Source organism: Schistosoma mansoni, chromosome 2 (assembly GCF_000237925.1).
Source record: "Schistosoma mansoni strain Puerto Rico chromosome 2, complete genome".
NCBI classification, from domain to species: domain Eukaryota; kingdom Metazoa; phylum Platyhelminthes; class Trematoda; order Strigeidida; family Schistosomatidae; genus Schistosoma; species Schistosoma mansoni.
This window is the reverse complement of record NC_031496.1, coordinates 28,204,015-28,221,295: the sequence shown is the minus strand read 5'-3', so window position 1 is coordinate 28,221,295 and position 17,281 is coordinate 28,204,015. Positions and strand designations below refer to the sequence as shown.

At 33.4% G+C, this 17,281-nt stretch overlaps 1 protein-coding gene across 1 annotated transcript in view; it reads right to left on the bottom strand.

Annotated features, from left to right (window-relative positions):
- Smp_125490 (hypothetical protein) overlaps positions 1 to 17,281 on the bottom strand; it is a gene marked incomplete at both ends in the record, with an annotated part of 86,901 nt that overhangs the window by 32,630 nt on the left and 36,990 nt on the right. Inside the window, one exon of the mRNA XM_018796289.1 lies at positions 11,971 to 12,051. Within this exon, the coding sequence (XP_018650516.1) occupies positions 11,971 to 12,051 (81 nt within the window). The remainder of the gene's footprint in view (positions 1 to 11,970; positions 12,052 to 17,281) is intronic.

Sequence of the window (17,281 nt, the reverse complement as noted above, 5' to 3'; positions counted from 1 at the left end):
GAAAATGCTTTTAATAGTTGAGTTCATGAGTCTATCTAAGCTAGACCACCAGTGAGTGGAGTCCATTCCGTGTCGAGTGGAGACAGGTATTCACCTCAGATAATGGATAAAGGATTGCATAAGATCATGAGTTGGTTAAAGTTAGATATTAAAACCGTTGAATACCGGCCCAGTAGTCTAGAGGTTAAGCATCCGGATGCGAGACCGGAGGTCCTGGTTTCGAGTCTCTTTTGTGCCTAATTATGGATCCTCACCGTTAAGGAGTCTCATACTAGAACAAAACGACCGTCCAGTTCTTCCAAATTTTCAATGGTGATCTGACTTATACCAACTCACGAATTGGACTATTAAAATTACTACAATCTTCACAAACCCCCTATTCTGATATATATAAAAATGGCCAATTAAGAAAAGTATTCGGTCATATTAATTAGTTAATCTTTCTTTTATAAATAAACAGTGAAATGAAGCAGTCACGGAATTTCGTTTGAAGGTTTTCTTTTCGCAGTTAACTAAAAACTTATTGTACTGTGATTTAAAAACTTACATTATGCTCTTGTTTACGTATTACATATGAATAAAAAAAAGAACAACAACAAGAAACAAGAGAGAAAAATCAATGAAAATCGTCAACTGTTTATCGTTTTTATCTTGGTAGATGCAAAAACAAAAAAAAAAAAACAACACTGTACATCTTGGGAACAAGAAACATACAATCAGTGAATTGAATTTTCTTTCATCTTATAAATGTAGTAAAACTAATTTTTTTTTCCTTTCTCTTAAAATAATCATATTGTCTGTATACGTTTATATATTAAACATAAATATTGCATAATGAATGAATTTATTTACAGAAATATTATCAACTGGTAAACAGTAAGGAATGGAATAAACATTTTTATCAGAAGGGTTTTTTTGGGATATTATAGTAATTTTAATAGGTTGCGATCATGAATCAATTGAAGCTAGACCACTATGGAAAACCTGGAATCACTGGACTGCCACTTCGTCCTATTGCGGAACTCCTCATTAGTACGCATTAACGATTCCGCCTCGCGAGATTCGAACCCAGGACCTATCAGTCTAGCGCGCGAACGCTTAACCACTATACCACGGAGCCGGCCTATATCCAACGGTGTTAATGTCTAACTTCAATCAATCGTCGAAGTTGAACATCCGTCCACCGTTGTCGTCAGTGAGTTACTATCTCAAAACAGACATGGTTGAACTCCACTGATCACCGCTTCTCACTAGCACTCCAGGAAATACCTCTTGAAACCAGTCACTAGTGAGCACGTGTCCACTGCTTCCATGTTTTCCATGGTGGCATTGCTTCAATTGATTCATGATCTCAACTAATCAAAAATTTTATATTGAAGATTATCAATTCATTATTTTCATTACAAATGTCGTTATTTTTGGTAGTAATGTTATGTTTTGCAGACAGTAAGATGTCTTACAGAATGATTAATACTGCTTATTTGGAAGAAAAAACAAAAATCAAAACAAAGTCATAGGTGTTTGTTCCAATGATAAATATACTTAATGTAAAAAGGTTGAACACCTTCAGTGTTTTTAGATATGGATCATTTACTTTCTTAACTAAACACAAATTTTTATATATAATTGAAATCATGAGTCAATTGAAGCTAGACCACCATGGAAAACCTGGAAGCACTGGATGGCCGTTTCGTCCTATTGTGGGACTCCTCAACAGTGCGCATCCACGATCCTGCAAATTGTATACTTCTGTTTGATAACGCAGATTTATTTATGTTACTTGAATTTTTGATAATTGTCTATGATCATCTCAAAGTGATATTAAACTAAATAAATAATCTCTGTCAATCAATATCAGGTTTGTAATCATTCAACAACATGAATTTGCTCTGAGCATCTAAGTTCATGTATAATAAGCATGAAGTTAAGAAATGATTGATTGTATAGTGAATAAAGCTTGTGAATATATTCAGAAGATATTTTGGAATCATTTATAGATCGATAGGTATAAAACAACCCAATATCTCAATAGTATAATAAGAAGACGAAGATCACCAGGACCGACACAAGTAAACTGAAGACTCAATTGTACAAGAAGCCGACCCACAATGATTGTATTCTCGACTACAGTAGCAACAACCCAAGAGCTCACAAAATCAACTGCGTACAATCTTTGTTCAAGAGGGCAAGGACACTCTGCAACGTAATTACAGCACAGGAAAATGAGGAAAAATACTTGAAAACAATCCTTCAAAAGGATAGCTACCCAATCAACTTCATCAAAAAATACCAGCCACACCCATCGGCAGAAAGAAAGTCAAGTACAGAAATCAACGAAAGGATCACCTTACCATACATAAAAGGTATATCAGAAACGACAACGAGACTGTTGAAAACCTTCAGAATAAGTGTTGCTCACAAACCAACAAAATCATTCCATTCAGTCTTATGTAAACCAAAGGATTAAATGAGAAAAGAAGATGAACCAAAAATCATCTACAAAATAAATTGTGCCAAGTGTGACAAACACTACATCGGACAAAGTGGACGCCCTCTTCATCTTCGCCTGCATGAACATCAATTGGCAGTCAAACGCCATGACATGTCTTCACTTATATCAATGCATGTGGACTACTGCGGACACATATTCGACTAGAAAAATGTGGAGATTTTGGATAGAGGCAATTCCAAAAACATCAGAGAATTTTTAGAAGCTTGACACTCAGGTCAATCAGCAATAAACAAACACATTGAAATCAATTCATTTTATCAACCAATCAGGAAAATTATGCAGAAGCATAGGAAAAAAATTCAAACCACTGGGAGATACATCCAAAACAAAGAAGTAAACAACGACAGATTTAAAGTCAACAAGAACCAATTAACATCGAGGTGTACAGCATAAGTTGTGAACCACATGTGGAGAAATACAAACACTTCACTTCTACCCGTAGTTTGTGCTGATGATATCTTTCAGAAGGACTATGAAAGCTCCACGACTAAGCCATCCAGCTCATAGACCAAAACTCCATCAAAACCATCCACCTGAGTTACAAATCTTCTCCACCATCTCATCATCAGAACTATGTAATGGTATATTAGCGCAATACATTTCGAACAATCTGATCATATATATACTTGTTAAGAACATTTATACATAAAAATAAAAGGTCAACTTGACTAGAAGCCTTAGTCATACGAAAATTCAAACCCCCAATTGTGTATTCGAAAACAGTTTGTTCTCACCTTAAAACTACCTTGGTAATATTAGCTTATTATCCAGAGTGATGAGATTTCCAATTGTTTTCACAGTATTTCCTTGTCTCCTTTTAACGCCCCCCATTACTAGTCTAGTTCTGATAATCTTCTTCTTCTTAATACACTACTGAAATTCACCCGATGGACTAATTGCTTTAAATCCTATATTTCTTATTACATATTCATTTATAGTTTGATATTAATACACTATCAGTAATACCATTGAATTGAATTACATCAGATTTTGATTTAAAACTTCTGTTGATTTGTTTTTTCATACCCTAGGTAACATAACACTGGATTCAATTTCACTTTATTATTTATGTAATAATGGCAGAAAACAATATGCATTATTTAAAACTGTTGTCAACAGAAAGAGTTTAATATTTCTAGTATTTGGTTACCATGATAATCAAGTTTATATTATAAACACTAATGAAAAAATCATATATAGTATATAAAAAATAAGTGGGCATGATATAACATAGATACTATTGCCTGTCTCCATAAAAAACTTGTACATTTTTTTTAAATTTTAACTGGATGTAATTAGTCGACAGAAAACTTGAAACTAACAATAAGTGTTCATCCACATTTCCTATTTACAATGTTGAAGCAAGTGTTATTGTGCCTATATCCAAGACACAATTACAACGTATACAGCACATTAGTAACTTGTTGAAGGTTGACTGTGAGTGATATATGTGTAAGTGACTTGTGGAATTCTGGCTGTTGAATGATTGTTAAAATGCTATTCTTCACTGAGATAAACTAACTTAAAACTTAAAGCCAATGCGTTGTTCAAAATTTCTGTTTTACTGTTTTAAAGAATTATTCATTCTAGTTTTGAATAACTTGAGATACATTGTTACGTCCTTGATCTGTCTTCCTACTAATATGAAGAAGATAGCTTGTCTTAATTTAGATTAAGACCTTGACAAGATGGCTGAATGGTTTAATCTTGAGGTTAATATGCTTGAGTTCGAAGTGAGACTAAGTACTTGGAGTAGAGAGACGAAAACTATTCCAGCATGTGATTGGTTGACAAGATGTCAAGAGAGAAGACGAGTCAACTGGAACACTACTCGATTTATTCCCAATTCTGATTTACACCCCGATCTGGTTCCGATTCAGATTAGTGTAAAAAAACATGAGTGGATGACTAGCATGACCTCAACGAACAAACAATTATAAAAGTACAATTATGTCCGAACTGAGTATTATGATAGAAAAATAGGGTACGTTTAAATCACAATAGCTTAAGAAGAAAAAAAGCTATGGCAGTGAATCATACGTCAAACGAAAGCTTATGGTCTGTATGATAAACTAGGGACAAAAATAAATGTATTTTACAAGCTTTGAATTAAATCAACTAACGTCACCAAGAGTAGCTTCTGTTGTTTGTCAAGGCTTCTTGTTTCTCTTTTCACATCATACGTACTTTCCAAGATAACTAGAAGAGACTCCTTTTGTATACTTGTGTTTGACATCAAGGATTGAATTTAGTTAAATCACCATTGAAACCAAAAAGGGATTGGATAGCTGTTTTATTCTAGTCTGTGACAATTCATCAGTGAGAACCCACGATCTTATCTGGTATCTAGTCTAAGACAGTCGTGGTTCAAGCGATAGCATTACTTATCAAAAGTTTCTATCGAGTCACTACATACTGCGACTATTATTAATCGTTAATGATGATAACTATTCAAATCTGAAAATGTCAAAATCCTAACTGTTGCAAGCGAGTTTTACCACGTGAATGTATACAATACAACCTAACATTTCAACCAGTTTTATAACAAATAGAAAATAAGGTTTATGTCCATTTATTTTAGCCCATTCATGTTCGTCAAATTTTTTTTGCTAACCAAATAAAAAGATTAGGTGCCATCTAGAAATAGAAAGATACTGATAGTTAAACGCACAGACCACCTTATGCAGTTAATATGCGGCAAAAACGAGGAAGACTAATACTCTATGCTTGACGGTTGACCCAACACTAACTATCCCAGAACGAAAAAGAATAACAAAAGATCAATGATCTGCAGTTCAAGATCTCTATGATATTTCAGATAATCATTTATATACATAGAGAACCAGACCACTCAGGAGACCAATTAAATAACAGTATTATCTCGGTGAAACAATATGAATGGTGAGAAAAATTGATTACTGGTTAGCAGTGGAATCGAGGATCCGCGTCTCGTCCTATTTGGGACTCGTCGGCTAGGTGAGCCTTCATCTCAGAGCTGAAACAAAAATAGTAACCGATATTAAATAAGTCACAACGGTGTATGAATTCAGAAGGCGACACAAAGCGTTAACTACAGTTCATTTTTGAATAGCATAAAACGTAAAGCTACAAGCATACCAGGGAATTTGAACAGAAAAGCTAAAACGCGTGAGTAAGCGAATACAGAGGCGAAGTCAGAGTCGAATCAATTAGGGAGATTCAAGCCTATACATATATGAAAAAGCGAATGGTTCATCAAGAAGCTAACATTTAAGCTAGAGAGTGATATGTGCGTAGGCTTTCACATGTGATCAAGTATACATGATCATACAGGCATGATCACAATAATAATAATAATACAAAGATATAGGCAAGTTATCACTGTTCAAATGACACCATCTATTAATTCAGTTGGTTGAAGGGCTTGACAAAAATTATCATGAACAAACCTAATTGTAGGAGAGGTGGTATACTTCTAAAAGCTTCTATATCATTCTTACACATTGAATATATACCAGTGGTAAGGACTTATAAAATTATTTTACTGTGAATATGTATATACAGTCTTTACAATCATGTCGGCTTATTTCTTTTAACATGAAGTTAACCACATTGTTATTGATTTGTTACAATATAGTTCCATTGATACCTTTCCATATTTGGTGTTTTTTGTAATTCTTCTCACGTCGGAACATAACTTTGTGTGAAATTTCACAAATTTTTTTTTGTTTACTTTCATTTACGATGCTTTTAAGTAGAGAATAAGTAGTATATATAGTTTATTAAATAAATTGAAGCTGTGATAATATATGTCTTATTTACAGGGACTTTTGGAGAAAAATGCATGAATAATAACCGGAAATTGAACAATGGTCTGTATGATACAAGAAGCATAAAAAGAAACTACCGTAAAGTCAAAAATATACCGAAACATTGTAGTGAAACACTAAGAAAATTATAATTTTTTTTATAGAAATTATAACATTCCAAATTATTAGTTTATGTGTTGGGATTTAATGAAGAATTTTAGACCTGGAATTACTGTCAAACAACAAGAACTGTGAAAATATTCATCTTATAATGTTACTACTATTACTACTACTACTACTACTACCAATGCTACTACTCATACTATGGTGTTCACTACTTATACAGACAGATATAAAAAGTATAAAGCAGGAATAGGAAGTGGATTGCTTACCAGCAAAAGATTAAAATCAAGAAAACAGGAAGAAAAATGGAGAACAATCAGAATAACAAGAGAATTGGAAGAATGATGAAGTATGTAAAGGATAATTAAAGGAAGTTATACAAATAATGTATTTAATGTATAATTTTCATATTTTGCAAAATGACTGTGTGATTTGTTTTATAAAACGATAAATTAGTTTAAAATACATGAGTTTCTTTTCTTACTATACTACTACAACTACTACTGATATTGAAACTTTAAGAATACTTATCATAGTATAGTCACTTTACTATGAATATATTCAGTACAGAAAAAATAACAGGTTGACACGGAAACGTAATGTTCATGTAAGCTGAAATAATTATAATAATTATAATTATAATGAAAGGATTCATTATTTTATAAGCATTGAACAGATTTAACACATTGAATAGATAAAAAACCTATTGAATAGCTTAATTCATGAGTCGATCGAATCTAGATCATCAAAAAAAAACCTGGAAGTAGTATGGGACTCCTACGTAGTGCGCATACACGATCTCGCCTGCGGGAATCGAATCCAAGACCAATCGGTCTCGCGCGCGAACGTTTAATCTCTAGATCACTGAGCCTGCATCCAACGATGTTGATATTTGACTTCAACCAATTCACCAAATTACACCACCGTCTATCATTGTATTTAGTGAGTTACTATCTTCACAAAACTTTCTTCTGAGGAACCTATTTAGTTTAATCTTTATTTATTTGTACTCTCAATTAAGATATTTATTATTCATTGACGATTAATAATTAATTAATACTTATAATGACAAATTATGAGATGAAAAACAAATTAAGCAACAAAAATAATCATAAATATAAGTATATTTTTTGTTATATCTTCATGAGTAGAAAAAATTGTATTTCTGACGTTTTGTCACTTGATTTAAGCCACTTCTTCAGAGTAAAATAACTAACTAACATTAAATGAACACTTGTTTAAAATGGTATAAAGGAAACAATGCAGTATACTTTTAGTATTGTAAAATTCATAATAGGTCCGATCATGTCAATGCCAAACTATTTTTGGTCAATGTGAATTTGTATGACCTGTCACTGTATTAATTTATGAGCCAGAATGTGGGTATGAAAAATGTATGTATTTGTAATATGGAGTTGTGGGATTAAAATTAGGTATGTGTGTGTGTGGAGATTGTGTGGAAAATAGATAAAGTCAAATGTGGTTGTTTGAATAAACAGTTCAGTTTAGATAAATAGTCAGACCTTCTTTCCTACTGAGGGCAGAGGGCATTTTGTGAAACACTTGGACTACCCACTTCTTTTTTTTTGGTTAGATAAACCTTTCCAAATTATTTTGATATTTTTAATAGCAATTTGGTGATTATTGAAAAAAGCATGTGGATTGAAACCTGAAAATTTCCAAATTCTACAAGATTATTAGGAGGTCTTTTTGTATAACCTAAATGTTTCTTGGCACGAGTCCAGATCTCACGGGAAGACTCTCCAATATAAAATGCATCACAATCGACACAGTCTAATATGTAGACACGGTTTTGAGTAGAAGTGAACGAAATTTTATCTTTAATTCTAACTAAAGTGTTTCCTAGGGTGTAAGTTGTCTCATAGAATGCTTCAATTTTGTCAGTTTTTAATATCTGTTGTAATTCTTCTGTTGCACCTTGGCGGTAAGGTTAAAATATTGTACCAATCTAAGGTCTTTCATTAGGATTGTTTTGTTTTATTATGATTTTAATAATATTTTTAGGAAAATGATTAGAAGGTAGGATGTTAATTATATTCTCCTTTTCTTTCAGCTTGTCTTTTTCTGAGGTATTGATTTTGATTGCTCTTCTAAAGACATTTAGGACTAGGGAGATTTTCGCACTGAATGGATGTACAAAGTTAAAATCAATATGCCGGTTTTAATGTGTCGGTCTTCGGTATATGGCTAGATCTAGAGTTTCATTAGAATTACTTTTAACTAAACAGTCTACGAATGGTAGTTCACTATGTTCATCATCCTTTTCGAAAAAAATTTGATTTATTTTGAGAGCGTGTTTATGTGTTTGGATAAATTCCTAAGAAGAGTCTTTTTAATAGTGACAAATGTGTCATCTACATATCTGAGCCAGATTCATGGTCTGATGGTACTGGCAAAGATGATCGTCTCAATATGGGACATAAATTTGCAACGACCGACGATACTGAAGATCCCAACGGCTACTCCCCTCGTCAGAAATACAATTTTCCTACTCATTGGGATATAAAAACAATATATTTATTATTAACTATCTATCTAATGTTCAACTCATTTGAAATTATCAAGTCCAACCTTGGTAATGGATATCTATAGCCATAAATATTGTTTATTCATTTAGCATTGATGCATAGAATATAGTATACAAATAAATCTAATTATAATGATTATGTTTTCTTGTAAATGTATACATTAATTAAACAAAAAATTTCTGCTCTAATTTAATCCATTATTTTAAACTAAAGATTGATGCATATCATGTTATCATTAGTCTTATTTATTTATTATTTAAACACATAAATATTGGTACAAATGTGCCACACAAATCTCATTCGATTTATGTGAGTGCTGTGATACTGCCCGGGGTGCCCAAACTGAAGCAAGTGGTTTTATTAGCGGGCCATACCCGGAGCATTTCACTTAAAGATATGATCCACAAGGCAGTGGAGCATCGTAAGGAGATGCAGTCCCATGGTAGCCGGTGACCAACGATTGATTCATACGTCATTTGTTTCCTCAGGATACTGGAGCCCATGTGTACCATTGGTTTAGAATCAGGGTTTTCCAACTCCCCTAGGCGAATTTTCCGTGTCTATGAACCCGGTTAAAGCACCGGACAATCGCTATTCATCCTCTTAGTTTCGTAGACAACATTAATGCCACGAGAAGGCAGTGTGTAGGACTTCCTTGGCAGAGGCTATATACGCGTGGCCGTGTGAGAGCATTTGGAGAGGGACAGAGTACTCTCCCCATACTCGGCCGTACCAGAGCACTTGAGGGCTATCATTAATGTAACAGAACTTTATTACTGATCAGTATAAATCTTGGATATCATCAGTTCATGATTAGCGCTAGAAAGATTTTAGATGAGACAATTTTTTGAAATTTAGAAGAAAATGTTTTAACATTTTTGTTATACGGAATTTACCGGATATTTGTGACTAACTTTACTAGTAATCCACTAAATTTTGCTCAGATATTGTGACAGGCTGTGTTCCACCATATCAGGGACTTATCATTGACTAAAGTGAGTGACAGTTGTTCATTATTTAGAGTTTACTGAAAAAAAAGGTTAACCATCCACTGAGAGAGTAAAAAGGAGCTGGGTTTGATTTCCAATAAAGTTGGGGCTACACACTTTAACCAGCTGTAAACTTATGTAAAATAGCGCTTTGATGCTTTCTGGATTTCAATAGTTGCTCAGCCTACATCGCGAAATGATGTAAGCTATCTTCTAACCGAATAATCTTGATAGAATGCTTCATACATCTAAAATGTACTAACTCTAATTTCTAAATGTAACGAATAACTTACAAGAGGCGTAACAACTTGTCATTATCATGTATGTAGGAAGTTATATATAATAATGAAGTGTATCTAAGTAATGTTTTATTACTTATTAGAATGGTTCTATTTGAACTTCAATTCATTTATGGTATAGCAAGACAATCATCTAATTCGATGTCATTATTGATAACAGATGCTCTACATTCATAAACAAACTCAAATAATTTTTATAGACTGGATGAATTGCAATTAATTGAAATCAAAGCAAGTGTTGATTAACAACCAAGTACAAATTAAATCTATTACTTATATTCAGACCTCAAAACCTCCACAGTCAACATTGTAATATAAATGGACAACCATTGAATGATAATAGTTTTGTTAACACCATGTAAACAATCTCGATTTTTAATTAATTTGTAGTGCCGTGTTTCGTTAATCGTTCACCTCGATAACCGTTATAATACAAATCTTAACGGTGCGTAAAATCAGAAAGCAAAGAGAAGCGGCAACTACAATTTATTAACAAATGACTCAGACCAGAAGGTTACAGGCACATGAGGCAATATCAGCGAGCAGTGAGCAGTCAGCGCAAGCAATTACACAGGCAATCTGTAGTGAAAATGAATAAGGGCACAGCAAAACAAAACAAAGGCTGATAATAGGATTTGCGTGCATACATATACGGGGAGGAGTATGAGTCATATAATGATACTTAAGCAACCAACATTTTGACTAGCGTCATTTGCTCTAGTGGTCATAACAGTACAAAGAATATACAAGTTGTTATTATTCAAATGATAATGTCAGTTAAGTAACTTAACAAAAAGGCTTAACCGTAATTGACCATACTCGAAATCGATTGTAGGATAGTTGCTATAACTTTCCCTGAAGAAACTAAGACCAGAGTGCTGAATGAAATGTTTAGATTACTTTTAATTTCAGTCACTAAGGTTTTTATATAAAGAATTTGATTTTAACTACATTTATATGTTCGTCAAAATTAGTGAAATATAATTCATGAAGGGTCTATGTAGATTTATTTTCATCTATTCCTATACTTGATAATTTAACCTTACTGTCCAGTGCTAAAACATCAATTCATTCATACTGTTAATTGACAAAGAAAAAACAGATATATTCAACCGTTTTAATATATTAACATTTATAATCTTAATTCTTTTAATATTAAATGATTTTTAGCACCATCTTACCTCTACGTAGTGCACGCAATGTCCAGTCAGATTACAACTTGGCCGATAACATTCGATGTGCACTAAGAAGGGTTTGTAATACATAACATTGATAACCATTCAGTGATCAATCAATTGTGAATACATATCAGTCCTACAGGAGGTCAGTCGCGACCGGGATAGCCCAGTGGTAACGTATCTGGCTGTGAAGCTGAGTGATACGGGATCGAATTCGTTTGGCAGGATCAGTTCCCTCAAGATTATATGTACACCTGGCTGACGAATGCAAAATAGCATGAAACCTGGGCCCAGGGTTTCCTGTTGACTACCTCTAACCACCGTCTTATCTGAACATAACGCACGCAATGTTAATTCACCTAGACTAGTGGACACATTACAACTTCGTCGATAACATTCGATTCAAATCACCATCCACTGATCAATCGATTGTCAATTTAATTAGTATCAAATGAAAAAAAGTGAAGATAAACAAATGTGAATGGCAACAAAATTCAAAGCGAGGAGAAGGAAAACAAAACACAAAACTTACAGTATGCTGTGTAATTTGCATTAATTCACGCATAGTAATTTTTTGTGCATTTGTTCTATTGATTTCACTATGATGATTTAACTATTTAAAATGTTTAAAGAAAAGAAATATGAGTGAAATTAACCACTGATATGCAATTAGACTGAAAGAATAATTAAATAAAAAATATCAGTTTTCGATGTTGTTGAGTTCTCCGGGCTTCCAGTATTGTTCTGAACAACATCATTAGCCCATATTCAGGTAGACATCTACAGAAAGCAGACGTTATTGATGTCGGTCAAAACAATATTAAATGTTCAATAATCAGACTATCCAATTCAAGGAACACTTTGATACCAAAAGCATTTAGATGGACTCAAAACCTTTCTCATCATTTATAATATTATTTGTATACACAATATAAGTTAGCTTTATTTAGTTGAGTGTTTTCTTAGATCAAAGAAGAAATATATATTTTACTACGGGGTTGTTAAGATTGTTGAATTTTATAAAGATCGCGACCCTGTCATTGTTAAATCATCAATGAAACCTAAAAAACAATAGGCAGTCATTTCGTCATTGTATGGAAATCCTCAGCAATGCGCATCTACGATCCCGCATTTGGAACTTGAAACTGAAACATTTCACCAGTACACAAAATTTACACATTCTTCATATAATCAAGTCTCGTTTTGTCTGCTAATTACATAGAAATAAAGAAAAAACTAGCTCATATTACACTTAATCGTATGAATTCTTAAACGTATAAACATCAAAGTGAATAGCTATTCAAGAAGATGACAAGAACTAAATGAGGATAGTCAAATGTTATAATCCGAATTTTCTTTATGTATATTGTCAATGTAAAGTAAGTAATGATTAATATAAACTAATATTTATGAATAATTAATTACTTATGAGATTAGTTAATATAGAAAGTTTGAAAGACATTGGTAATGTACATGAATCCTGTTATAAAAATAAGTCGGATATAATATCAGAAACCTTTAAGAATAAACTATGATACATATGTATGTATATACACTTCTTTCCAGGTTACTTCCAGTTTGAAAATACTTTCTAATGCAGACCAACCTTAATTAAGTCACAATTGAAAATCATGAGCAGTAGACAACTGTTTGGTACAATTATAACCAATTTTATATTATAATAAACAACAAGGAACACTATAGTTTTACACGATGCAATTATTAACTTTCACAGAGTATAACATTAAATCCATTACGACTTTACTAATTACAACAAGGTTAATATAGATGGGCAGATATTGTACTTTGTCACTAGTTTTGAGAAACCACGGTATTATGGTGGAAATGATCATCTTTCTTTCCCAGAAACACATTGATCGACTATTCATGTGGTCATCACAGTCTTTTAACAAATAGTAGAATGAGAGATTTGAGTGTGTAAACAGAAATTATTACACAGTTAATCTGTTCATGTATACGACAACCTTGTAATTATTCAAATAGTTAAATTCATGAATTCATGAAAGTTAGAGAACTAGAAACACTGGATGGCCGTCCGGTCCTAGTATGCGACTCCTCATAGTGCGTATCCACGATCCCGTTCTCGGGACTCGAACCTTGTAACTTGGGTCTCGTGTGGGAACGCTTAACCTGTAAACCATTGAGCCAGCGTCTAACGGTGTTAATGTCTCGCGCACGGGATCGTAGATGTGCATTTTCGAGGACGGAAAGACAGTTCAGTGCCTACAGGTTTTCCGTGGTGATCTATCTTTAATCGTCTCATGAATTCGACCATAAAATTAAAGTTCATTCATTTATTTTACAGTTTCCCTTCAGCTATTTACAACCTACACTTAATAGCGTAAATCATTTAAAAGATGGTGTACATACGTTGTGTCATAATGTCACATAAATTCTCAGCAATAATGATTGATAAAATGAACGTTAAGTGTGGAAGAATTACAAAGGATAATTATGAATATTTCTATTCAAATATTTGTTCAATGTTTTTGTTTTAATGTTATTATTTCAGAGGAAACCTCTACATGAAAATAAGGACAGGTTATATTGATGTATTATGGTAAGCATACAATATAGGATATTCCTTTCTAGTAATCATGGAATGCTTTTCTGAATAACATGACCGAGCGATTACTTGAAAACATGTCCACAATACTGTCCTCAAGTTTTAAATTATGATATTTATTTCTTTTTATGTACAGAAATAAACTTTTTTTATCCCTCGGCATTCTTTTCAGCAAAACCTGGATTATAAATTTAAGATTGTTAGATAACTTGACAACAATCGTATTTTCAAGGAATTTCATGGAGAGAGGAAGACAGTAGTAAACATTTCGACCAAATGCTTTTATCCATTTTATTATTATTTTTGATATAAAATCACAACAGTGATATCTACATAAAAGCTACTCAAGTATCGAAATTCTGTTTCTGATATACTTTCAGTTGACTGTAAAATATTCAATGACTAAATAACAGAATTCCTATTTCTCTTCAATGAATATTTCAGTAATGATAAAACAAAATTGGCTCCATATTATCAATGAAATTGTTGAGATAGTTATTTTTGAAGAAAAAAATCCAATAGAACAACGCAAACTGGAGACAGTTTGTAAAGTTATTCTAATTGGCACCATTTTTATTCAAAAAATGTTTACATTCTATCGGCTCCATAAGCTTGATTGGTTACGTTTTAGAAACCAGGAGTTAAAGTATCGATATCTACATTACTTGCTCCAATTAGACGGAGAGTGATGGTGGATGAAAATCAATATGTGAGTAGCAGAGTCATTTAGAAATGTCTCTGAATTTTTATTAGCAATAGAGTTATGTGATCATTTGACTTAGGACCGTCAGATAAGTGCTCTTCTGTTCAAAATAATGAATGAAAATGAACTGAATTTAGTTATTTACTGGGAATTTATAGTCATATATTAGATACGAGAAACATCATCGTCAGAAATGGGTCTCTATCGAATTCCTGGACAAGATTCACGAAAAGAAAAACAAGAAAACCTCAATTAACAACAGTCGAAGAAGGGTAGAGAAAGCCAACGCACAGACCGAATACACAGAAGCGAACAAACTGGTGAAGAGAGGTACTGGAAGTGACAAGTTGAAATACGTGGAAGACCTAGCAATGACAGTGGAGAAAGCCGCAACAGAAGGCAATCTGAGACAACTAGATGATACGACAAAGAAATTAACAGGGAACTATGGTAAACCGTAGAGACTAGTCAAGAACACAGAAAGTGAGACAAACAGTGAGGTTGAAGAACAGTGGGACAGTTGGGTAGAGCACTTTGAAGGACTCTTCAGTAGACTAACCCCACTGAATCCGCCCCACATCGAAACAGCACCGACAGACCTTCCCATAGATTTCACTCCACCAATGATCGAAGGTATCAGGATGGCTAACAGACAAATGAAGAGTGGCAAAGAAGTAGAACCTGATAATATACCAGCAAACTGCGTCGCAAGGCAAGCCCTCACTTGGAATCCTCATGGTCAAAGGTAAAGAGGAAGACCAAAGAACACATTTCGCCGAGAAATGGAGGCAGACATGAGAAAAATTAACAAAAATTGGAAAGAACTAGAAATGAAAGCCCAGGACAGAATGGGTTGGAGAATGCTGGTTGGCAGCCTATGCTCCATTGGGAGTTACTGGCGTAAGTAAGTAAGTAATAATACTGTGAATGCATATCAATTCATTTTGATAATGACTTGGCAGCTGTATAGCCAGACTTTAAAATTGAATACTGTATCTTGTTAGTTATACTCAACTTGTAACTTTTATCTAGATCAATGATTGTCCAAATAATATTATTTTGTCATAAAGAACTAATCAAGAAATAAAAAATTCAAATTAATGGTTAGATAGAATTGCCAAAAAATCTATTTCTCTATTAAATTAAGTTTTCCCTTTTTTGGCCTATTCTAGAAAATAATAAATGGAAGATATTATTGAAAAGACCTAAATCAGAATCAAAGGAATTAATTTTTAACATTTCTTTATCCTTAATTTGAATTATTATACTTCAAATTTAGATAAGATGAATACTGAATACTTTGACTGACACGTACATACTACTCTTTTATGAAGATGAAGTACCAGAAAATGTTACAAATATGAAGCAGTCTTTAAAGTAATTTGCAGTCACACAAACTCAAATGTAATTTTTAGAAGGGGTTTTGTGCAGAATTTAGTAATTTTATAGTTGAATTCATGAGTCTATTGAAGCTACACCACCATGGAAAACCTGGAAGCACTAGACTGTCCTGGGTTCGAATCTCACTAGGCGGGATCGAGGGTACGCACTGCTGAAGAGTCCCACAATAAGACGGAACGGCCGTCCAATGCTTCCAGGTTTTCCATGGTGGTCTAGCTTTATTTGACTCATGAATTCAACTTTTAAGGTTAATTACAATTCATATTCATTGTATTTTCGTATAAAATTGAAGTGATGTAAAATCCAGAAGCTTGTCTTCTTTAAATCATGAAATGTATTAATGAAGTATTCAGAAATGTCAGTTTATTGTATATTATCACCTTATTCGTTTTCTTTGCTACTGTGTCTGTTAACTTTTGAATTCTTTTCCATTGCCACTGCATTTCAACATTGCCTTTTCATATCTAGTCAAGGACGTCGATCGTTTCGAAAAGAAATTTTGTCTAGAACTGAAGTGCAATGCAAAATTATTATTATTTTTTTAACTATCTATCGTATTATTTGACATATTAGTTTAGTACATGTAAAAATTTCCATGGAATTCTAATCTATTATCCGTTGAATTATGTGAACTGTTTAAATTATCAAGATGGATAGTGGCTAGCAGTGGAATCCACGACACGCGTTTCGTCCTATTCGGGACACCTCAGCTCGATGTACTTGCATCTCAGAGCTGATGTTTACTCTGGGACTCGAACCCAGTATCGTTCACTTCAAACGCCATCGCGTTATCCACCCAGCTACTGAGTCCTGATAGCTACTTATTTGTGCAATGGGGTGAAGTTATATTCACTTGGTGTTGTATACTTCTATCTTCCTATTGTTAGGACAAAACGAGCGTCCTGGATTCCGATGCTAGCCAATATCCATCTTTGCTTATATTACTTGTGAATTAAGGCTATATCGAGGCAATACGCACAGTATGCCAATATGGCCAATATGAAACTGATCAATTGCAGTCCTAAACATCAATGGGAAGATTTAACCAAACGTTACCGAGTGAATTTAAAACCCGTGATATCCCAGTAAGTATAAAATTGTATTTCTGATGGTGTGTGACTTCATTTAAGCCACTTCTTCAGATTCGATAAA